Source organism: Colossoma macropomum, unplaced genomic scaffold (genome assembly GCF_904425465.1).
Source record: "Colossoma macropomum unplaced genomic scaffold, Colossoma_macropomum, whole genome shotgun sequence".
In the NCBI taxonomy this organism is placed as follows: Eukaryota; Metazoa; Chordata; class Actinopteri; order Characiformes; family Serrasalmidae; genus Colossoma; species Colossoma macropomum.
The window spans coordinates 11,868,226-11,894,466 of record NW_023494802.1 but is presented as its reverse complement, the minus strand read 5'-3'; the positions used below and the strand labels follow the sequence as shown (position 1 = coordinate 11,894,466).

Here is a 26,241-nt window from a genome sequence, read left to right as displayed (position 1 = left end):
CCTTAAGAGTCAGTAATGAGCTCACCCAAGCTCTCCATTGCATCAGATCAGGCAAAAAAAACAAGCCCTCTGGAGAGTCAGTTGTTACGAGGTGACGCGGGATGAGCAGCGCTGTCCTGCTCTTCACACTCGGCCTCCGGATTGTTATGTCTGGAGATAAAGTTTCCACTGTGTATTTCTGAGTGAATGAAATGTTCACTGACAGCTCAAGTACAAAGTGTCAGCGTTAAGATAGCTTCTTTCCACCAGAGGAACAAGGCCTCAGACACATTCAGTAGGAAAGGAACAAGTGCTGTCTGTTATTAAAACAGCTATTAATCTGAAGTGCGGCATAAATAGTTACAAACTCAGATTTTGGACTTACCAGCAGGATGACTCAGAGATTCAGCGATGTTCCATTCTGCGTTTTCAGTTGACGCTGAATGAAAAAATTCTTTTTAACAAAAAATCTAATTTTATAAACCTCCTCTAAAACAAACCTCTCACTTGAGACCACAAACAGCCAAGATGTCTTACTGTTTGCTGTGAGATTGGATTCTGCACATCGTTTAAGCCTGTGTTTGAATTATGGGGGAGCCGGGGGAGCTTAGCTACCCCAAAGACTTGAGCTCCCTTGAAAACAGTTCAGTTTGGGGAAGCTGCAGATACTGATAGCCTATTTTGTTAATCGTGCCACTAATTATAACAATATAGTTCCAGTCTTGCGATGGTTTATGTGAAAAATCAAAAAATCAAACTCCGAATAGTCCATCTCTCCTGCCTCTTCTCCAACAACAGTGTGGCTATTCCAATGAAACTGTGTGCATTTTGAAGTCCTCCGAGAGCTCATTTGTTTCTGTCCTGCGGTTTTATCTGTGTAAATGTGGAGAGATGTTAATTTTTCCCCATGATTGTGTTTGTATGGGTGTGATACTTGGTGCACATTGTGTTGCCTGTTATTGCTCAATGGTCAGTCATATTGTTAAGCTGTATTTTATTTTGAAACACTTGCCTGTATGTGTGCGTAGGGCTTTGCACTCACATGTTTGTGCTGTACTCACGTGTGTATGTTCACCATTGCAATATACAGGAGCTATATTCTACCTCAATGCATATAACAGACTCTTCGTGCTGTATTGTTTGATATCTCAAGGGATCTGTAGGCCTTCATGTGTTCAAGGAACTGTTGGGTTTCAGATAAGCTGTTTTCAGGAACTCATGTTATGACAAAGACTGGAGGTGTCAAGCAAGCGTCATTTATGTTTTATGACGTCTGCCATTCTACGTTTCTGCTTTGTTCTTTATATTTTCCATGATGAACATTATAGGTTAAAATACATGTTCCAGCGTACCATTTGTTCTGGCATTGCATAACACAAATAACACCCTGACAATTTATAATTTACTTGCTGTGTCTTTTGTAGTCTAACTGATGCATAAATAGTTAAAGATAAGAAAATACAAACAGCTTTTTGAAAAATAGCTGTAATTGAGAAATAATAGGTTCATTTGCCCTTTTAATCTTGAAACTCATGTAGAAAAATCATGCAACAACATGCAAAAGGGTTGGCATTCGCTTACTTCATTAAAGTTGAGTAATCTTGCCGGTCTAATGTGAGACAGAATCTGGGCATGTCTTGAAAAGACCAGCCAGAGAGCAATTTGAACACTGGTGCAAGCAAGATAATGTGTAAATGTAACACTGCTATGCAAAAGCAGGTTTGGGCAAAATGCTTTGAAAAAGTAGTGATGGCTGAATGCTGAATACACTGTCCTAAATGGATTCAGTAACATACTCCATTACAATACATAATGTATTCAGAATACAGTGCGATTCAAAAAGATTCATCCGATTTCAAAATGATTTATTTCACTTGTAAATCATTACAGAACAACGCAGTGAACTGTAAATGGTTTAAATGAGCATAAAATGTATTATTTAATTTTACAAGTGCTCAGTATGAACCTCCTCCAGCTGTACGGACAACATCAACGCCATAGTCAAATTGATCCCACACTCAATTGAGCATGTCGGGTGTCGCTGTACTCACGGCTCTTTCAGTGCGATTTCGGAGATCACCCAGTGTTGATGGGAGTGGTGGCACATAAGCAGAATCCTTAACGTACCCCCACAAAAGTCACATGGCCTGAGATCTGATGATGCTGGTGACCTTTTCTTGGAACTCTTGGTACCAATGACGAATGCTCTGAGATGTTGGAGGTTCACAGCCATACTGAAAGTCAGAAACTGTTATGACCCCCTCTTTCAATTGGTATGCGACTGGTTCCCAGGCACCTCACGGTTGTAAAAATACAGCGCTTTGAAATCGGATAAATCTTTTTGAATCACCCGTGTATATTTAGAACACATTTACTGTAAATACTGGAAAGGCACATTAGAAATCTGTTAAAATCACACCGTTTCTCACTGTTACTGTTTCTTGAAATACACTTCATGAAAAATTCACTTGGCATTGAAACAAATTTCCAAGAATTCTTAACTTTTTTGTCCTCACCTGCTTTTGACCACTGTTGCTCCCACAATCCCTTGAGCAGGAGTACAGTACACAGATGCTAAATTTATCACTTCCAAACACATCCACTACTGAAAAGATTATTCATCATCTCTCAAAAGAGCTCAGTAACACAGATTAATAACTGGACACCACATTGATTTATCAGTCTACTCAGGCTTTAGTTTGTAAAGACGCTGTTAACAGAGGTCCTCTTTAGAATTCCTCTAACGCGTTCACTACATGCCGTGCATGGATTGTAAAATAGTTCATAAACAAGCACTGATGGCTTTTTTTCCTTTTACAGATGGTAGTTATTTTGTTAAATTTCAGAAACATTTGAAATTGGAGCAATTTCTCTTTGACCGATTTTAAGATAACTGATGAATTCTATAATTGTGTTTTTTTTAAATATGATTTTGTTGGTTAAGGTGTTAGTGTTTTTATTATTATTTTTTATTTTTTGGGGTTGCGTGCTGACTTCCTGGCCAGGGCTCACTTGTAAAAGAGTTGTTAAATCTTGATGTGATCACCCTGGTTAAAGAAATGGTAAAATAAAAATAAATAAATAATAAAAATTGTGGGTCAGTATTCTAAAAGTATTCTCACAAAAAAAAAGTAACTGTATTCTGAATACTGCCTTTACAAAATGGAACTTAGAATATAGTTTCTTAATTTCTGAATTCTGAATATTTCCAATACTTGTATTCTGTTACACCCCAAACCTGGGCATGGGAGTAGATATGTGATTGAGCATAGACGTACAGTGGTGGGACTGAAACACTTTTTTTTTTTTTTAAAAAGTGGGTTATTCTATGTTTCCACTCTCATTGTCCATTTTATCAGCTCTACTTTCTCTGTCTCTGTCACAGGACCACAGAGCAAGTATTATTTGGGTAGTGGTGATGTGTTAGTGGGCATTGCATGGGTACGAGTGGTTGATTGGTGTATAATTCCTCTGCCTAAAAGCCTCTTTTGATGGTTATTTCATAAACAAACACTGATAAAACCCAAACCAGCTATCAAATGAAGCATAAAAACCCACTTGAACAGAAAGGTTCATTTATAATAAACTTTATTAGATAGTTATCAATATTATCTACATCACTGAATACAAAGAGGATGATGGTCTGCAGGCAGGAAGGATACAAGAACAGAAAGCTGAACATGGCCCAGCTAAATGGATGCCAAACAAGAACTACATTTGCACATCTAAAAAGACTTATGAGGGAGAAAATAAGTCTCTGGAAAACACAAAACACCACCTAAGCAATGTTACCTTCTCTGCACTAAGTCTCAGAATGGGCTGCGGGAAGAAACTTGAACGTTTCCTGATTGGTATAAAAATCACTTTTGCCCATCGACACCAGAGGCGTCATTCAATGGCTGGTTCATAGACAAGGCACAGTACAGTAGTGTCACCGCATTCGCACTTCACGCCACGGCCCCTCCTCCCCAATATTACCTCGACATGAACAGGTTGAAAACAGCATTGATCAAAAAATGGGGAAAAAAAAATAAAAAAAAATAAAAAAAACAAAAGACAAAACAAAAGCCGATGTTGGACAATAAAGTTACACAGAAACTGAATCAGAGGGAAATTATAAAAAAAAGACCAACAGCCAAGACAGCCTGCTGCGATGAGTATCATTCATGAATGCTACACAGTTTCACAGTGATACCATCGTTCAACTCATTTAAAATAGTGGCTCTGTCTAAACAATGCACCATTTTCACATGAGCAGGCACTTCAGATATTACAGTGTTAAGTTAGAAGAGGACCTGCTGTCTTTAGGAGTGATGAAGGCAGGCCACGCTAGCTGTGGTTCCTAATGCCGTGTGTGCTAGTTTCTCAACCCCGTTATAGACACTGAGGTCAGAGCCTGTTTCCCCAGGCCAGACGGCCAGGCCTGCAGTGAGCTAACACCAAGCTATATTTAACCTGCCAAGAGCAAGGGGGGGAAAGCCATCGCCACGCACCCAGTCTGCTTCATGAGTCAACTTATATTTGCATCCTGCTAAAAAAGCTCTCTGTCTTAAACCTCGCATTTTACTCTATATATCCTACAAATTCTAAGAGGGAAAGAATGTGCAGGAGATTAAAAACTTAACTTAAAAAAGATCCATAATTCATACCCAGGGACTCTGCATTCATTAAAGCAAAGTTTAATACAAGACTGAAGGTGACAAGCTGCCACCAATTATACCCATAATAAACTCCGCGACAACCTGTTTCCACATCCAGCATTGAAAAGGTAAACCTGGCGAATGTGTCACCATGTAGTTCAAGTTAAAAAGACTAAAGAATGGTGAACAGGGGAAACTACAGGCAGCCATGGCAAACAGCTGAGGTTCCAAACTCACTGCATATCTCCATCCAACCATACAGACAGACATGTTCTTTTCTGGGCCAGCTCATGCCACAAGGTTCTGTACGTCTCCCATTGTGTTTCCAGTATATGACTGAAGCAAGCCACAAAATGAGGGTTTTAAAAAGTAACCAGACAGACGCCAAAATGTGACCGTAAACACTTCAAACGTGAGATAGAGGCGTCCTTGGCGTGACTCGTAAAAACGTTTTAGCAACAAGTCTTGTACCAAAATCCGAAGCGAGGAGAAAAGCAGTTAAGAAAACAGGTTTGTCAGGAAAAAAGAAAGTTATCCCAGAGAGAACGAGCGCTTTGCCTTGCACTGCTGAAAAGGCACTCCTATCATCATTGGTAGAGCAGGTAGTTCTTGAGGGAGGCGGGTAAGGGAAGTCCATGAATTTCACTTAGTCGCTCCCGGCCCAACGCTACTCTCACTGAGCGTCTGCACAGGTCCATCAGAGGCAGCGGCTCAGCTGTGGAGACAACAGATAGAGAGAACAACATTAAACTATGGTTTACACAATAAGTGCACAATACTTATGACTTGTTCCGTACTGAACGACGTTACAATAAGTAAAACAACACAGAGAAGTCATCAGCAAGCACGAGTAGGCGGGTTTTTTGGTGTCCGACACTTCATGTGTTAAGTACACAACATATATTCAGTTATTATTTCAAATAAAAACAAATTACACTTTTGGCTTGGGGTCAGGATGAGCTCCTTTATGCACAGTTTCTTGAGAGCCTCAAGACATTTTGACACATCTCCATCTTTGACATTGTTTGTGACAATTTGAAAACACCTGTTGCTCTTTACTTTGTGTATAAATTTCATGATGAATGGACTAAAAGAAACGGCCCAAAAATCACTTGGAAAAACATCTGGTTCCATTGACTTACAGTAAAAGTAAAGTATGTTTTTTCATTCTCCTGTAAAGTTACCATTGTGGACATACAAGGTTTTCTTCCGACAACAGCGATATGCTACATGTACTCCCAGCGTGGTGACAGACCCCCACAAAATTAATCTGGCTGCATAAGACCAAAGTTCAATTGACATTATTCTTGCTATGTCAATATTTATGAAGTTAAAGCTTTTATTGTTTTTACTAATCAAAAAGTCAACTCAGTATGCATCATTAAACTAGTATTTCCAAAAGACTGATAGGTTAAACCTGGACATATTTCGATTTGCAAAGCAGATGTCACTATCACTTTCATCAGTCATTTCAGCATATCCACATCCAACCAACTGTCTCGCCACTTATTTTGAATTTGAGGCAAAACAGCTGCGTTTAAATGTAAGAGCTTTTGTCGCACACAGGAACGTTTGAAAAGCAGAACAAATGCTTCACACAGCATGCAAACACCCTTGCCTCCTGACTGGCCAAATGTGTTGCATTGGCCTGACACATTTGCATAAAGTTCTGCTCTACTTAACTTTTTAAAACACACCACATCCCTCAAATTTGATGTGCCTGACCCTCCAAATACCACATGACCATGTTCAATAGAATCAATGCTTCCCATTGAAAATGAATGGATTCCATTAAGTTGCAGCAAGCCTTTTAGTCTTGATCCGTCATCACAATATCTTTGCTTCATCTTGCTCATTACCATCTGCTCTACTGTGGAGATTACTTTATATTATGCACACCCTTAAAACTGGACTCTGGGGAAGGAAACAGTATGGGAAAAAGCACATTCAGCCTGTGGTCCTTGATGAGCTTACAATAGAATCTGTGCTGGAGGAAATGTATTACAAATGCACTAACACAAGGCCTGACTCTACAGTGGGCCAAGGCCGGAGACTCAGGAGGCTGAGTAATGGACTGGCTGCAGGCTCTCCGCTTACTCCTCTCACAGGAGAGAGCAAATATGGGAACACCTGTATCCTGAACTGATGTGTTGCATTACAAGCAAGTCAGGCCATCATTAAATGCTACGCTACGTCAGCTCACTCACTCGCCTGAGGGGAGGCCTTTCAGAGATATTCCATCCGAGTACACATGAGGCAACAGCAGGATGACTGACATGGGTTTGATTAGACAGGACTTAATTGGTGACCATGAGACTGTTTCCTTTGAAAACAGGGTGTTTATGGTAAATGCACTGGCTAGACTGCTCATAGGCAGCTGCATCACACTCACTCCTCCGTCTGCTCTTATTAGTGGACCACACAGCAATGACATCATTCAAACATCATAGGGCACTGCTTTAAATGCTGACAGAACATAATCCTCTTATACCTCTTCTGTGAATGTGTACCTTGCCAAGTGGCCTAAAACAGTTAAAATATTCAGCACACACAAATTCAGAAATACAAAGATTCAATTATAATCCAGTCTTGGATGACCCAAATTTTAAATGTTATTATAAACAAAACAATTATCTGCAAGCTTTTGTTTGGCGTTTCACCCCCCCCATCCAGCAGACAGGGAGGAGGGAGAGGTTTAGGGGAGTAAAGACTGTTACATAAATAAGTAAGGGTGGGCAACATGATATTCATAGTTATTGTGAAATGACATTTTAACATATCATGGATATTGTCAGTACTTAGAGCTCTGACCAACCACGTTTCATTACAAAGAGAGCATAGTTTGTGCTGTTAAACTGTATTTCGTGCAGAACAGGATATGAAATTTCAAATTATAACTTTAATATGATTTAAAAGCCTGCTTGCACTCTCAAACGTGGTTTTATCTTCTTGGATGGCTTACTATAATTACATAGATTCATATTTGCGTCAAATGTGTTTCCACAGAGCCGGGTTCACATTTTTCTATTGAACTCAGGCTGTCTCAGTATATCCATTTTGTGGGGGTGCTACATAGCAGCTTAATTTTGTACAGCACAAATGAGAATAAACATATTCTAACATACTAAAATGTGTTGAGAGGACTACGACATCTTGGCCAGAAACTTGTTAGCACCAGAGGCTGGCATTAGCTTAGCAAGCAGGCCAATAAAACAGCTTCTCAACACAAGTTTAATTTTGGCTCACAGAGGCTTTTTTGAACACAGCTTTTGAGGATAAAGACTCAAATCTGAGGATATGATTTTTTTGTGTTAAGCCATTAGCTATACTGATCCATTATACTGTCCATTGTAGCATCAGGGGCTATCATTAGCTTACCAAGCAGACAAACTGTTTTACACACTAACACAGGTTCGACATCTGCAAGTTTGTAGGATAAAGACTCAAATCGGAGTGAGCGAAGTCAAGTAATGGCTGCTGGAGTGACAAAAAGACTAATACAAACCTAACATGTTCTGTGGTGTGTTGAAGGTATTAGCCTGCTAAGCTAACACTAGCATAACTGACTACATTGCTTTCCTTAGCACTGTCCGACACTTACCAATAATTGTTTAACTTATAAATCCGTGATGGTGAAGGAAAAGGAAAGGGGTCTGGAACCTGGAAGCAACGGGGTGTTTGCAGAATATGCATGACTATGGACGTAAACGTTCATTATTAAAGAGTGTTAGAGAGGTGGTCCTTTACCACTTTTAGTAGTTTCTTGGGCATAACAATAATAAAAATATTTAACTTTTTTTTTCTCAACATAGCATTTCATTTATAACTTTGCATGCAGTTTAAATGTGTCAATACTGGTGTTTTTTTCCCCCTATTTCCACCCCTAGAAATACATTTTTTTGTTTGCTTTTTTTAATTTGTTCAATTACGTTCACAAGCTCCAAACAATAGGGTGCTTACAGAGTCCTTCTGCAGTGGCAGAGAAGCTGTTGGATGCAGACCTATCAGTGCATGCTGCTTCGATAATGGGTTCCAATTTCTACAGCCATTAGAACTTGAATTTGAGGTTAGGATTGCTGTCTCTGACGATACCAAGAAATCAGCACTGTTATGCATTTACAGTCCCTTATTACACTAAATTGCCATTTTATCAGAGTTCTTGTAAATGAGAAGTACGTCATCTCACCAGTCGCTCCAATATTTTTTCACTCTGGAAACTCAGCTTGCCACCTCAGAATTGAGCAATAAAGGGTTTTTCCCTCCCTTGAATGCACCTTGGGTGTGGAATCATTTTCAAAGATTTACAAAATTACAGTTAGATGTTATTAGAGTAAATTAAAAACAGCTCCACAAAGACCATTTCTGGAGCAATGAATGTGTAATAGGGATTTGATTTGATTCATGACATCATCTGTACGATCTGATTGGGTATGACTTCATTGTGCGGTGTATTTGTTAAAGATGTATTGCTGTTAATAAGCCTCAGTGAGAATTTTTTCAAATCATCAACATAAAAATTAAAATTATAAACACAATAGAACAATGCAGTGTTAAATCTCCATAACAACAGTCCAAATCTCAGAGCACACTACCTGGTATAACATCTTAATACAAAAAAAGCTCATCAATTAAAAGTACATGCAGTACTTCCCTGCTTCAGGCGTCGGGAGAGGAACCCAAAAAAAACAAACAAACAAAAAAAATATTAATAAAAATTGAAGAATAAAGGCGGCAAGGGTGAGTGGGAATGTTTATGGAACAGCTCCACATCAGCTGTGGAATCATTTCCTCACACACAGAGGAATCAGGACATGGAATGAAATGGAAAGCCGACAGCAGCTAAGTTAATCGTTAGCTTCCTGGAGCTTTTTGAGAGATAAACGTTGATGTCATGATCTTTAACAGGTGAGTGGATCTTCCTTGACACAATTAATGGTGAACAGAGGCCTCCACAGACCCACAGCTCAGTGACCACTAGGTCAATGTTTAACAAACCACAACACAGGTTTCAGAGTTACTCAAGCAAAGCTTTGATCTGGAACTGCAGTGGTTTCTCCCCCTGGTTCATGTGTGCTTTCTATTCTTTAACATAGTAGTTCTTAACCTTCCTGAGCCACAGTACCCTAAAAAACGTAGGCTGGGTTTTGCAATCCCTACCCTCTCAACACACTAAAGTGGTCTTCTTCACATTTCCCCATCCAAACTATTTGGCACTTAAAGTTTAAGCGAAACACCCGACACTTTCACAACCAAGGTAGTCTGTAGAATGTGGTGCACAACCACATTGATTTGAATCAAAACTTGGCCAGTCAATTTACTGTTTTTATTTTTGCCAATCTATGATGCAGTTTATGACATAATTAACATGAGCCACTTGCGTTGCATTTAAATTCTACTGCTACACCTACAACATTCAAGTTTAATAGCATAATTATGCACAAATCATTTTATGTTCTGATTCTAAAAACAGCCAACTGTTTTTTTTTGTTTAAAAAAAATGTAAAAATGTCAGTATGGCCTGTTAAAATGTTATTCATGTTGCAGTTTTGGCTAATAAAATGGGCTGAAAATGTGCTGGTGTTTCATGTGCTTATTTAGCCCACACAGAGTAAATATAAATAAAAGACTAGCTATAAAAATTTACTATCAGTGCACCTGTAAGCGATATGTCCACTTCATAAGCTGAATAATGTAAATGTGCAGAAACACGTTCCTGCTCAAAGTAAGTGAAGTTCTGCTTCAGGCAACGCTTCTGACAAGCAAACACTCCATATGTGGACATTCTGTAGTACAGTTAGCTGTTTGTGCTCATGTACAATGTCATACCATTTAGAGCCTTTTAATGCTATAACTCAATATGTACACACACCTTCACTCATACAGCTATTCCGTTTTAACCGGTCACTCTCATAACCTCCATCACCAATAACATGTTTATGCAGTTTTTAATCTGACAACTACACCATGAGTCCCCAAACTTAACTTGCAACCACCAAGTTGAGGACCACTGGCCAACATTTGCAAAGTAGAAGTGCACCAGGACCAGCTATCATTTTAGCTGTCATTTTACTTAAGGGGTATTTAATTATGGTCCTAGAGGGCCAGAGACCAGCACAGTGTGCTGCACTGCCTGCTCAAATACACCTTCTAAACCTTGCAATTAGATGATGAGTTGGGATATTTGAGCAAAGAAATAGACACAGAGCCTCCGGGACCGTATAACTAAATAATGAAGTCTTACAATGACCAATCCCAAATTAGACTAAAAAATTTCAGCTAAATAAAATTTTGGTACTTACGATCGAGTCCATTGATGTACCGGATTCTGATTTCACAATGTCCCCACACCGCACTTACTACAGGGTACAGCTTCCTGCCTTTCAGTCCCCGGAAAGCCACCCCCAGATACTGTCCATCCACTATGAAGCTTAGAGTCCCCTCGTCCATGTCCAGGACCACCAGAAATGAGTCGGGAACGATAAACGTCTCGTCCGGCTCCAGGAAGGCAGGATACGTTCTACTGGGCTGATTCTTGCCGTCGTGATAGAGTTTATTGCGTCCCAGGTCCCAGCCCCAGGACTCGTTGTTATTTCCTACCAGAGCAGTGTATCCTACAGAGTGCAACGGCGCCTCCCCTGTCGCCACACCGACCACGGCATGTGTGCCGCGCTGCCGCATAGCCCAGCTGATCTCCCACACGTGCAGTCCCCGCGTGTAGCCCACGCGGCCCCGGATGGCATCCGTACTCTGTGCTACAGGGTGTCTGTGGAAGATCAGCTTATTGTCCTCTTTGACAAAAATGTTTAGTGAGCGGTCGTCGTTGTTCCACGAGTGTTGCACCTGCACGTCGGCCGAGGCGGGGGGCATGTCCAGCAGCATGTCCAGCCGGGAGGGCTTGGTGTAGTCCAGGGCCTGCAGCTCCAGCTTGAGGGGCCGAAACGCAGGGTCCCGCATGTCCACCGTCTTTATGCCTCCCGGAACCTTCTGCCCCATGCTATGGACGCTTCGGACGACACCTCGCTTTCCACCCCCTCCACAAAAACGCAGTGAGGAATGGCCAAACAAGGAACGGCCAAGGTTCTGATCCTTCACCTCAGCCCTTCCACCAACCAGTCAGCTCAGGCTTTTGTTTCTGGGTCAGAAGTTGCCAGGAAACCGGGTCAAAGCAGTTGCTAGTTCAGCCCACCTGGGGAGATTAGACAGATTAAAGCAAAAAAAAGCAAAAGTTAGCAAAAAAAGCAGCAGGCAACCTTGAGATGTTGCTCCTTTCTTATCAGCACCCACCAGAACCTGAACTCCCAACATATGTGGGTCAGGCAGATGTTACATAACAGTTGTGGCCTGCAAAGTCTTCAGGTTTTTATCCACAACTTAATGTTACTCATGAGGCACACATACAGGAATTCTGAATAGGTATACAAGTGGCGGACAATATAGCCAACTTAGGGTAAAGTCACTGAAAGTTACAACTTGGAGAGCTTTGATGCTTTTGAATCTGCAATTATTTAATGTTTGGAGCAAAGCAAAATATAAAAAAAAACAAAACAAACAAGAAAAAATACATCACAAAACAGGGCACTGAAATATTCTCCTGAACCCACTGCACCCATTCTACTTCAGCTAAGGGTAAACCATCTCTATAGCATCTGGGGTACTTCTCACTGAATCATTACAGCACATGATGAGGCAGCACAGACATAAATCACTACCACTTACCACAGCCAGCCAGCTCCCACAATCCCCTTTAAAAGGGAAATAAGGGGTGGGGCAAGGGGCTGTGAGAGAGAGAGAGAGAGAGAGAGAGAGAGAGAGAGAGAGAGAGAGAGAGAGAGAGAGAGAGAGAGAGAGAGAGAGAGAGAGAGAGAGAGAGAGAGAGAGAGAGCCATTTCCTTTTTTAAGCTTGTCTAGGCAGAAGATAACAGGAAAAGCAATAACAAAATGTCTGGCTTTAAAAATATATAATATGCAGCTGTGTTGTTTTCAGGGAAAGCCACAAGCAGCAATATTCTGTCTGGCTCCCAGACAGGGTCAGTGGCAGCAGAGGATGACAAAACCTCGTAATACAGGGAGGCTGAGTTCACCACTATGGCCAGTGAAGTCTTTATCCATTGTCCTGTGCTATTTTGCCATTGTCGTGCCAACCTAACCAACACTAGAGAGGGCCTGTGCTACAAAAGAATCTATCATTGCTCTCTCTTGTATTTCATTTTTTCCCCCCAGTCATTTGAAAATGTCAGCTGCTCTTTACATAGCATGAAAATGTTATGACTAACAGACCAATAGAAGTCAACAAGCATTACTTGGGAGGGGAAAAAAAAAAGACTCATGACATTAAAAGTTAAGAATGCTTTTTTTCTTCTCCTGAAAAAAGGTGCCATTTTTGAAAGACAAGGTTTTATTCTGAAAGTGACAATATACTTATTATTTGAGTCATTACACAATGCAGCACAGTTCTGTGTATAATGCCACAGAGGAAGGCATGGAGGGGACTGAGTCTAACAAACAGTGTTTAAAAATACTGGACTGCTGGAGGGGCCAAGTCGTAATTGAATTGTAGACAAGAGTTCATTGAGGAGCGTCTTGGCCCTTTTTCTAATACAAGTAAACAACCATTTAAATGGGTCATGCCTCTCCAGTGATGGCCTAACTGAGGGAGAGAAAAACCAAGCAGTGGGTGGCGAGTTTGTGAATGCAAAACAATATCGTTTTCAATGGCTGTCCAACCTTTAGAAAGTAAGAAACATGTTAATTTGCACACTCTTTGTGCACAGGTTTAAACGTTCCCGTCCACTACAGCTACATGGCAGTGGACCAGTGGACAAAAAAAGGAAATGAGTCTCTTGCAGAAATGCGGATGAGGTTTTAGTTCTGAAACTGAAAACGGCATTTATGCTCAAAAGGGCAAGGAACGCCAACAGTCGTGCCATGTGAGGATTTTCCACTTCTGAGAAGTGCTGCGGTTGAGGAGCATGTCTGAGTGGGAGATCGCGTCACATGGAAGTGACACCATGCTGTTGTGTTGTTCCCGCAGGTTTATTTTGGTGCCTGGGGGCTGGGGCTCCTGCAGCTGGTCACAGCGTCTGCTCCCATGAGTGGGGAGCTGATTGAAATGCAGAGGACACGGTGTGGATTTGCAGGGACTGAAGGAACACTGGCAGCTTTTGTCTTCACCATCAAGAACACATTTTAATACTCATTCTAATGCGGGCTTCCCTGGACTCTGCTCACCCCAGAGTGTGAACTGCTTAATTTCTGCCCCTTTGCCCACTTGGACAAAAATCTTTATCATTACTGTGTATCGAAGGTAGGGCTCAAGGACTGCTCAGTCATAGTCACCTGAGAAGGGGGTGGAGAGTCCTGATAATTCTATCATATTTGTCAACCTTTATAAAATCAGCAGGAGCAGACACAACACATAATGAGTTGCTGCCTACGTCATAAAACTACTTTTTTAGGATGGACATGCGTTAAATGAAGCACCACTGTGCTGAAATGGGGACATTATCATGGACAGGTTTTAACCACACGCTCGAGGCATCTGGCAGGCAGCTGCGAGTATGAGGCCGGAGCAGAGCTGGGAAGGTAGATGACGACAAATTATGGAGTAAACAGAAATGTCACACGGCCTCTCGATTCAGACACTGGACAGACGGGGTAAAGTATCAGGAGAATAGCACTTAACTGCTAGCTGATTAAAGAAACAATTTGGCTTCCTTTAGTTGGTCACTTGACATTGTGAGTCACTGTGAGTAGAACGTACAGTTACAAGGAAAAACATTAACCCGAGTTTCACACACTAGTTGTTGTTGCAACCCAATAAACAGGATAGGCCAAACCAACATGCTATTTATCAAACTTTAAAACAACGTTTAATATTAGGGATGCATCAATATGGAAACTGAGGGCTGAGACCGATATTCAATATTTTTCATGTATATATTTGCTGATACATTTATAAAAGTTGGGAATAAATCCACATGGATTAGCATTACAGCAAAATAACAAGGATTTCAGTGGACTTTCAAATACAGTAAAAATAAATACAATACAAATATTTCAGCACGGTAGCCCAGCATCACCCAAACCATCTGCTCTTCCAGAGTACAGTAAATATATCTTTGTATAGGAGTTTGATCTGTGGGTCAAGCCTAAACATCTGTCTGATGCAGAGAACATTTTCAAAGCAGTTATCTGCTGATTCTGATATAATTCATCCCTATATAATATTAGCAAGTATGGTTAGACTACATAAGACCATTTTATTCTAACAAAATCAAAAGAAGCATTTAGCTTGTGCCTCATCAACTTCCTTTACACTAGTATTGATAATGAGCATGGCAATTCATTCATAATAGCAGTAAGTTTTTAAGACATTTTCAAGGATGCACCAACAGTACTGGCACATTGTAACCAACCCCACCGTGAGACTGACTGCTTTCTCAAGGTGTTTCCTTAGCCCACCCCACCATTCAGTGTCATGCAAGCATAAGGCATTTTAAGTCTTCCAACAGTGCACCCTAACAATGACAGGATTCTCATCATGTGACTATATTGTGCTACTGTTAGGTTGTACAATGAGCTATAATGTGACAAAAGGACAAGGGTGGATCACGAATAATACTTCTGTTCTCGAGTAAACATACAAGTCTACTTGAGTACAAGTACTTGTTTAAATGCACTGAAATAACAAAAGTAAAAAAGTATTTTGAGTTAGGACTGGGCAATATGACAATATCTAGCATTAATGATAAATGATTACATCACAATATGTTTCTCTGAGCTTACCGTGGATATCATCAGTACTTGAACACTGCACAACTGCATGTTTTATTACAAAGAGAGCATATAGTCCTATTTGACTATTTGAATCATTATGGATCATGTATAATATTATTAGTTTCATATTAATTATTAAGGTGACTGCAAACATGAAAAACCTGTTGAAAAATGTTATAGAAGCTGTTCATCAAAATAATTCAGTATTTACATTTTTGATTCTTAATTACATTCAAAGCACTTTTGTATTTTTACTTAAAATGCTTATACTTTTGCTTAAGCAGTATTTTACCAAGAATACATTTGTAATTGGGTAAAAATAGATGTATTGTACTTTATTCAGCCCTGCAAAAGGAGTATGTGGGGTGGGGAATGGCATACGCAGCGGAGCAGTCTGTTAGCTGCAAATATACAAAATTAGCAGGATGACAGAGCATCAAACAGCATAATCGGATTAAATGAATGCAAATCCAACATTTAGCATTCATCACTAGTCACCAAGGATACATGTAAAAGTCCTTTCTCAGCAACACTTCCCAGGAATTAAGTACGAAAATGCAAATCATCTTCAACCTCCCAAGATATAGCTTTGCTGAGTTTGCTAGTCTAGTGCAGCAAGCTGTTTAGTTAGCCTACTGCCTCAATATAAGACATTGCCTGGACATGCTGCAATAGCAGACCATCATCTAGCAAACCAAGTTACCACAGCTGTGACGAGGTGGGTTTGCCGCTGCAAGTGGAATGTGTCATGTTACAAATAACCAGTCGCACGAAATCACAGTCAAATAAGTTCACTCAGGAGTCATCACAGGTCTCTATTATGCTAAACCTGACAACCTTCTAGTCTAAAATCCTATCTGACGCAGGGGTGCGATTTCACAACAAGCTCACTTAGCTGCTCAGCTTAATCGGGTGAAATTACCCTGGTGATTAACTAAACAATGGCTGAATAACCTTTAACCCAGATAGAATAAGGTTGGCTTTTGTGAAAAAGGTTCTCATTTAGAAAGGAACGGCCTCCTGAAACTAAGCATGCCAGAACAGTGGCAGGGTGAGAGACCGTGGGAGGTTGGGGGCAATCAGAATGCCTTTTGAAGTTTGCTTTTTAAGTGAACTTGAAATGAACTTGGTCTCACCCCCAGATTAAAGCAATAATGCAGTTCAGTCACACTGCAGCATGCTCAAACTAGCACTTACAGTGCTGACAGCTGCCTTCACAGCAGCCATGAGAGAAAAAAAAAAAACACACTCCCTCACTAAACACGTTCAACAGCTCTCACAGCCTACGAGCTGAGGGCTGCCCCAGAACAGGTGCAGCTATTCTGCTAACCCTGAACAGGACTCTCGCGACACACACAACAACTGTCAGATTAAACCTCATCCTAATGTGGCCAGCAGTGACCTCACATCATGAAAGAATGAGCTCACTTTTTGTGCTCACATGCAGAGGAAGTGATGAGCATGAAAGCATCCTCACCCAGCAATAAAAGCAGGCCCGAAACCGACCAGCGGCGAGACTCGCTTCCTGACAGACAGACAGCAGAGTGCATGATCGCTGAATCACCACACGGAGGTTTTTAGGTCTCTGCATATTCTTTAAGTGATTAAATGTTCTTGACTTGGATGTACAGTTCTTAGAAGAAGAAGAAAAAAAAATCTAAACTTTTAACCATCCATCTATTCTTCAGGGAACAAGAACTGGTACAGGAGTACCACTACATATTCATACTGGAAACTAAAACAGGAAATATTACTATATGCTAGGGATGGCATGTCACATCATAAGTGCTACAATAAAAAAATAGCTCAGTTTAAAGGGGAATTCCACTGTATTTTCGAAATTCCTGCAAAAATTATCATTAAGATGTAAACAAAGTGCTTCACAGTGTTTTTTATTGCATGGTCGAGATACCAGCTCAGTGATGATTGAAACCAAAGATCATGATGTCAACGTCAATGCAAACAGAACAACTTGCAAACCTACACATTGACGTTTTTATGCGCAATGTTGAAAAAGGTCAAATCAAACAAATACGTTTTCTTTTGCCTTACGACACCTTGCACGTACCTCTACCACATTAATGAGAGAATATCATTGAATGAATGAAATAAATAAATAAAATATATATATATATATATATATATATATATATATATATATATATATATATATATATATATATATATAAAAAACTAACTAAAAAGTATAGAAAAACAAAAGCTCAGCTATCAGGCAGCAAATTCGTAACCATTTGATGCAATAACTCTGGGATGCCTTGGATCCCTGGGGTATTTCACAAAGCAGGATTCCTGAGTTAGCCAGATAACTGATTGACCCTCAGCTCTTTTACTATTGGAAAGGCTTGATTTTAAGCTCAAGGTTTCTAGCCAAACTGAGAAAGCTTGCTTTGCGTAATATCCCCCTGGTCACCACCACTGTGAGTCTCTAGAATGGCACACTACACAACAAACCGCTCGCAATGACAGAGTCTTATTAAAGAGTCTTAAATTGGTGGAATTCCTCTTTAAAGGTTTAGTAGTCTTTAAAGAAGAAAAAAAAAAAAATTATATATATCTATCTCAACTCTATCAGCCGACAGTGCCATTGTCAAAATAAGCACAAACATCATGTCATTGCTGTGCAGCCCATTAAAGACAATCTCAAGTTTGAAGTTTTAAATACAACTGGAAGGATGGCTTACTTCATAAATATCTGGAGATACAAGACTGCAAAAATAAGAAGAATCATTACAGAATTACATTGGAATTTGATCCACAAAATCAATAGACTGCACAACAGATGTCCCATCAGAACAGATCCAAAACCGGCTATCCTTTTAAGAGAGATTGGCAACCAACATCACAACCACAGAGAACATGCACAGTCAGATTACCTGCAAACCGCAGTATCGGTAGAGTCATTCAGCGTCAATTGAAAGAGAATGATAACAAGAAAAGGAAAAAAAAAAAAAATAAATAAAAAAAAACCAACAACAAGTCGAAACTCATTCCCATACAGCATAGACGTAAGCCTGAGAGCAACACATAGCCGCTTACATTCCCACAGTTAGAGACACAAAACAACAAAATCACTAAGAGAAAAAGGGTCATGCAAAAGTTTATCTAACAAAACAACTCAAGTTATACCTTTTGTCAATCAAAAATTGTTTCTATGATGCATTCACAATACCTTAAAGAACAGAGAAAGAAAACATGGTGCAGTGGGTCAAATAACTGGTGACTGAACTGTGGATCACAAAGTTTATAGCATATGTTAAAGTGACAACAATAGCTCTGATCAAAGCTCACCGACAGACAGACAGGGGCATAAATCAGCAGAACTCTGTCTACAACATGCTGGCCCAGTCTCAACGCATTAGCTTCATATAGCTTACACTTATGAGAGGAGAGCCATTTAGAAATGACAAATGCCACTGATTCCTGAAACTGTATAGCCAAGCTTTACATATAGATAAAATATACTTCGATCGTGTTACTACAGCTCACAGTATGCTGTGCAATATATCTGCAATACATTAAAACATCAAAGGTTCAATCTATTATACACAGCCAATACAGACATGTTTGCAGATTTTAATGCACATTTACTGTTTACTTCCTGAATTGAACATACTAGAAAAAACAAAACATAAAATGTGGTCTGTGCAAAAAGTTATGGCACATTTTACACCACCTGCCCCCCACCAAATTCACAAAATTTGCAATCATGTTGGAGTGTGAATCTTTATATAGATTTAGCACAGTATGTGAAATATTGAAGATAGATCACTATTCACGGGTGAAGTACTTCTTGGCAAGATTTTGTCTTTTGTAATGTATTAGATGTCAGAAAAAAATGGATATTGTAAAATATTGTGTCAAATAAAAAAATGTTGACAATTAGGCGACACAGTGCCACTATGCTAAAATATCAAGGAAAAATGCTATATTATTTCCCTGTAATACAGGTAGCTGTAGTGTCAAATTCTACATTTGAGAAGTGTTTATGTATCAGCATCAGCAGATATATATATTTAATAAATAAGTCAATCAGGACATCAACGTCAGCCCACCATCCCCATATCGGTGCATCCCTAGTTTTTATGGCAGCATCAGGCTACACTACAATTATGTTATGCTGCACTAAAAGCAATTCAGTGATATGCAGGCTAGATTTGTTACAGGATGTAACTTTGGTTCTTTTTTCCCCCTCTGATATCCAGTGTTTTTCTTCTAGATTTGGCCCATCACCTATAGTGGGATCAGGGTCATCCCTAATAATTTGACAAAATGATTTAAACCTAATCAAATGAAAGCCTTCATTAATCAAGACACCCACAAAACCGCATCTGGAACATCTCACACTCACAAAAAACCATAATTAATTTCATACTGCAGGACAATTCAACAGCAGTGATTAAATGACACACCGTGTGCCTCGAGTACTACGCAACCGAGTTTTACAGTCTATAATCCTAAGGGGTATCTTAAAGTCACTTTGCAGTATGTTGACTAACACCCAGTGAAGGGGCTACCCAATCCCCTACAGGTCACCTACACCTACTGCTGGTTTAAAATTGGGTTACATTTAGAAACACGATATTAGCTATAGTACATACAGTACACGCTGTGAGAAAATGCTTTAACGTATTGGGCGTTAGAGAGCTGAATTCAGACGATTGGACATACTGTCTAAATCAGAGGCAGTGAAGCTGAGTCAGCAGACAGACATACAGCAGAGTCCCATAGGAGCAGTACACCCAGCCACTATTTCACAAACACAAACAGCTCATAAACGTCTCTTTACAGTTTTTTTTTTTTTTTTAATAGACTTAAATGTTTATGAAGAGTCCCTGTACGCCACTCTGATCCACAACAAACAAAGCATTCTTCATTTCTTAATATAATTACAGCAAGACACATGCCAAGATAAAAAGGTAAAGCTTGCTTGGGGTTTACCTTGACCTGGAGCCTGTGTCATGAAGCAGGATGCATTTCTACGCCAGATAACTATAAGCTTGATCCACTCCTGGACTTTGTCTCACAATGGTAAACATATGATGCAGGTCTAACCTGTTCCAGGGCAGGTTAAGTTTAAGATGTCAAATTAAACAGCTCTTGGACCAAAAAGGGCAAGTTTGCAGAGGACACAAATACTAATACACATAAACAATACAAAGCAGTTATTACTCCAATAAGCACTAACAATGGGGGCAGTGGTGACGTGCATGCATAAGAATCACAGCTTCAGTAATTAAACTTGGGGCCTGTCTCACAAAGCAAGCCCAACACAAGACAGAACTCCTGACTGTTTCAGGTTCACAAAACCTAACAAAAAAACGACAAATAACTCATTCCACTGATAGTTAACAACTTTCTCCATTAAGACCACCACTGCCATTGTGTTTGTGCTTACTGGAGTAAGAACTGCTTTATATTCTTAATACTTAAGTAGAATGGAAAAAATAAGCTTGGCACTGATCAGTCAAAGATCCTGCCTCGTGCGACAGGTTACTGGAGAAAGCTGCATTTGTTAGGTTTTGTGTAGATGGAATTTCGTCAGGCCCACTCCAAGTTATACATGCTTCATGAGACAGACCCCAGATACCATGAAATAAACACATCTACAACAGCAAGACTCAACATTTGTTCTAGATGCTTTCAGAACTCAACACAACCAAAACAAGAAAAATTCACACTTGGATCATAAATACTGTACTGGAAAACAACTACACTTCAACTCATTACCTATCTTAAAAATGTATTCATGTCATTATGCGAAACTTAACGCTACATGAGGAGACTGGCAGTCTTGCAGACCACTCCTATAGACAAGAGACTTTTGCTGATGTGTTGCTTATTACTCAAAAACTAAAAGTTAGTCAAACATATCAAATAACTTGCAGCTAATGTGATGTAGCGTAAATATTTCAGACTGCATAATTAGTTCTATAGTTTTAATTTGCAAAAATTGTTTGTTACAGTGGAGGTGCTTGGAACAGTCACTTGTCAGAAGGCCTACGGTGATATTTGCCAAGAGAAGGTTGAAATAGGTTACTGTGGAGCTTCAACTCAGAGCAGATGTGAGATCAGACTCCAGATTTGTCTGACATGGCCTGTGCAGCTGGTATAATTACTTAATAAAAGGCATTAATTCAGTGCAGCTTTCTCAGTTCAAGCTGTAAAGAGCATGAAAACTGATTTCAATTAAGAAATGCAGTGAGAGCAGGTAACTGACAGGGCATTCGCTGTACAAACTGACAACCTGCTCAGTGGGTTTCCAGACACTCCTTACACTTCTTGAAAAAAAACCACCTAGATAAAACTCCTTTTACAAGGCCACTTGTTCAAACTCAAGTTACCACAATAAAAGATGTGCTAGATTGGTTCTTCTGGTAAAGCTTACTGACAAAACAGCTACACTACGATTCATGAGGTGGGCAGTCAATAGCAGTGATAAGCACTTATCCAAGCAACCAAGCACATTTAGCTACACTCCAGACCAAATCAGCTCAGTTTAAGATCATCATTCATTAGACTTCTGTAAATACTGGGTCTCAATATCTCGTTAGCCTAATGAGTTTTCACCAATTTAGTCAAGTTACATAACTTGGCAAGCCAACCAAATGTCACCCTAACAATGCTGGCAGCCAAATTTGAAACAGCACAGTCAAAGTAAACACAAGCTGCCATTATAAAGAAACTCCTAACGAATGCTGCTCCACCCCACTCGCACTGTAACCAATAGAACTCAGAGACAAATGATGACAGCACGGCATGTTGTTTGGATGGTTCACAGAGTTCATCCACTCACCTTATTTAGCATAGGAAACACTGAGGAGAATCTTTCACTGAATATAAGGGAGGCCATGTATCCTCCCTTGTAAGTCACTGTGCTGTCATCAGAACTGAGACTATGAAAGTCTGGAACATTTTAGCACATCACTGCTACCAGTTCAGGAGATTAGTTTATTGCCAGTACTTTTCCTTCTGTTGTGACATCCAAAGTTCTGGAACTCGTTGGCAAGTCAGGATGAACAAACACTGAAAACTGCCACCTTAAACCTGTAGGTTAAATGCAAACAATAACCTGTTTTTCCTGTAACACTAGGTCTACAGTAGTCACAGTATTGGAACTGGACATTATTGAAAATGTTCTATGCTACTGTAGAGAGAGAGATTATATATATATATATATATATATATATATATATATATATATATATATATATATATATATATATATATATATATATATATATATATTGGTATTATATCTCCAGCAGCTATCCTTCACATCGTGTGAATTGGAAGTGGATCAATAGAAATGCTCCAAACTTAATAGAACCTTACATTAAAAGGTTTAAGCAGCTACAATATGCAATCATAAAACAATGATCTGATCATAAAATGTAAAATCTGGTTTGAACTGAAAATTACTAACAAGTGTGGAAATGAATCCCAGGAAATGATTCAAATAAAACTGATGGATGTGCCATCATAGCTACACAAAATTATTCTGTTTTGACTTAGTGTTTCAATGGTTAACCGAAACAGGGCACCCACAAATTCTTCACAGTCAGCAGCGTGTGAACTAGTGTATGACGGAGAAAAAGTGAGGTGTGGTGAAATAAGCATGAGAGTCTAAAACAATAGTATTACACATCAGTTCTGCACTCAAAATCTGAGGTCAATTCTGAATATGTTCTGCATCTTTGTGCATGGATCAATAAAAGCCCTTTTGTTGCAGGACTGGTGGGGACACTGAGCACTACTGGGTGCCACTCTTGCCCACTTCCAGGTACCAGCTGTCAGTTCCAAGAGGCTTGAAAGCAGCACTTAGGCCAACAAACTTCACAAACTACTGAGCCAAGTCAGCACTGGGACACTGTGTGCTAGTAGTCACTCTCATGGATCCAAATGTCCCAAGTCTTTAAGCAGTCCAGCTTTGGTGAATCAGTCTGGACACTAAGAGACCGAATAAAAGAACTTTGTTGTGCTCTTTCTTTGATCACTGCTGATCAACTGGGGACATCTTTTGATCATCATTTAACTTCTTTTGTGATAAACTACAACACAAGAATCACCATAGCACTGTCGTGTTATGTTAGCCAATCAAGTGTTCTACTGTTAGCCCTGAAAGACCTGTTTAGATGAACTCATCTGCCTGATTCACAGCAGTTCCGGAAGAGCTGCTCCTCACACATCAAGCACTGAAGCACTGCTTCATTACTATCAATTCAATTTAAAAAAACATGTTCAAAACTTTAGCAAAACATCTCAGGCACCAGGTAACATCTTCATGTGTGTAAATGTATAACTAAGCACCCTGTCAGGGAGGTTTTAGGCCTGGAATATCTGGGCTCATGTTGATCACAGTAAGAACACTGATTTGGGATCAGTTTACACCTTTTGCATAACTCTGAATTCAATTAGAAGACTGATGAGAGCTGATCCAGAATGAGTGTTTTTACTCTGAGATGCTTGATGAACACAGGCCAACTGACCGATGTACTACATACATCAATCCAAGTTCTTCTTTTCATAACCCTAAATGACATTTATTCACATCTTAATGGTGTAATTATGCATGCCTTTATAGCTATTCTCTCAATTCTCATCAAACAACAGTAGGTTTAGCCTTGAATCTAACACATTCTCACCACACTGGTAGGCTATTTCTATTGAGAACTCCCTCTTGGAGACCCAGCAGTGGATACCCATCTCTCTGTCCCTGCGTGGACCCAAACAACCCCTGCTTCAGAGCAGACATTTTACTAGTTTATGTTTCTGAGGTCAGAACTTAAAACGGTGCATGAAAACACCGGCTAGTACTTAAAGTAAAAGAAGGGGTAAGATCTCCTGGTCTGCAAGACACACAGGAGGAACCACAACCTGCCTGAACTCCTGAAGTATTTCTTGGCTGCTGCTTTCTTGGTTTCAAACAAACACTTCGTCACCAGGGACAAGAAAACGCTGAAGAAGAACGACGGCCCTGCTCTAGTCTGGCTAACACTGCCAAAGAAGACTTATTTTGCGCTTTTTAACCAAAACATTTCAGCGATAACTGCTTTGGAGGACTTTTAACCAAACCTGCGTTTCAACTGCTAACGTAAAACAGCTGGCACCTGACGGAAAGACATGGAAAATTCCTGCTAAAACAGCAAGAGCGAGTCTAAAAAGCGCAACACTGTTCAAGTAACCACGACAACAGGTTCTCAGTGTTTACCAAGAGCTTGTTTAAAGATTAAGGCGCTCGATAAAACTTGGCTTGGTTAAACATGTTTCCAGCAGACTAAACCCGAGCCGTGAGACAAAACGCCTCAGTCAGCCACTAAAAACGAAAGTGAAGCGGTGGGCCACGTTCACAGCAGGTTTTTTGTCTTTGTGGGAGCGTTAGTGTTCAGACAGAGCGAGGTTAAGAAGCGCAGACCTGCTTATACTGTATTGAGCTCGTTAGTGTGGCTTTCTTCTACTGACCATGAGCGAGTGTAACGTTTGGTTTAGCGAATGGGTGACCGGTCTAACCTTTCCTATTCAAGTCATAGTGCACCAGTTAACCTGTAACGCTAGTTACCTTTCTTAGCACGAACGCTAAACGAAACAAAGACGGTATGACTTTCTGGGTGTTAACGCCACTTTAACATTCAAACCTAGCTTACTGAGGCTGTGGCTTAGCCTTATGTTGCTAATTGCCCAGCTGTTACCCTTACTGAACATGAAGCAACGACATGCTTCCCCTTCTTTTATCGCAGGAAGTAGCCTCGTTTCATTATTTACATTTGGGCGCGGAATGCTAACTCATAATACACTAGTGTCTTATTTCCTCAATGCTTCGGCTTTGGCTCTTTCAGCGAAGTCTTGCGTCCCTTAACTCCACGTTTTTGCGTTTGAAACCCTCGGATATGTGACCCGTGCAGACTACATTAACACATCTCGCTTAGGCAGACAACAGCCTCGCAGAATTTATTTAAAAAACAACAACATACATGCAGTCTCACCTGCAGGTCGCGTAGGCTACACGGGCTAGCTGAACATGAACGGAGCGTCTTTCAAACGGTATTCCTGTGCAAAGCCATGGCTCTCCGCCTCGTCCCCTCGGCTTCTCTCCTTTTTTAGGTTGGGCTTGTGTTGGGTAATATGATGGCTGCTACAAACAGCCCTGCTGTCACGTGGTAAAATAGCTCACAGCTGCTAGGAACCTCCCTCCCTCCCAGCTGCACTGGCTCCCTTAAGCCTGTTGCTCTAAACACATCAGCTGATGGAGCTCGATATGATATAGGAAGTACCTAGTTAGCTTACATTTACCCAGTTCAATGTACACCCTTAACAAAGGTGGCTATAAGGTGTCTATTTAGAACCATGAGTTCTGCATAGAACCATTTCATGCTTAAATGGTGTTTTGCATGGGAAATGGTTCCAGTACGGAGCCCAGCTGGTGACATCCTGTATAAATAAGAATAATGCGTGGCCACGACTTAGTAAGGCGTGGGAATGAGATGATTAAGTCGTGGCCACGACTTAGTAAAGCGTGGGAACGAGATCCTAATGCGTGGCCACGACTTGGTAAGCCGTGATCTCATTCCCACACCTTACTAAGTCGTGGCCACGACTTAATCATCTCATTCCCACTTACTAAGTTGTGGCCATGCATTAGGATCTCGTTCCCACGTATTAATAAGTCGTGGCCACGCACTATTTTTATTTATACAGGAGGTCACCAGTAGGGCTCCGTATTTTCCTGAGATTGATTGAGAATGTGCTGTATGTGGTTCTATGTAGAACCTTTTAAAAATGGTTCTATATAGCAGTAAAAAGGGTTCTGCTATTGTTACCATGTCAAGCT

At 40.2% G+C, this 26,241-nt stretch overlaps 1 protein-coding gene across 2 annotated transcripts; it reads right to left on the bottom strand.

Moving 5' to 3' along the window:
- Window positions 1–3,550: 3,550 nt before the first annotated feature.
- spsb1 (splA/ryanodine receptor domain and SOCS box containing 1) lies at window positions 3,551–25,556 on the bottom strand. Of its 2 annotated transcripts, none has more exons than XM_036591601.1 (3): window positions 25,385–25,556; window positions 10,919–11,805; window positions 3,551–5,334 (listed from the first exon to the last, which is right to left on the bottom strand). In XM_036591601.1, the coding sequence occupies exons 2-3, from the start codon at window positions 11,610–11,612 to the stop codon at window positions 5,207–5,209; spliced, it is 822 nt and encodes a 273-aa protein (XP_036447494.1). In that variant the 5' UTR covers window positions 11,613–11,805; window positions 25,385–25,556; the 3' UTR covers window positions 3,551–5,206. The 2 variants fall into 2 exon arrangements, with proteins under 2 accessions (XP_036447494.1, XP_036447493.1); XM_036591600.1 differs by having other exon boundaries at window positions 25,397–25,550.
- Window positions 25,557–26,241: the final 685 nt, after the last annotated feature.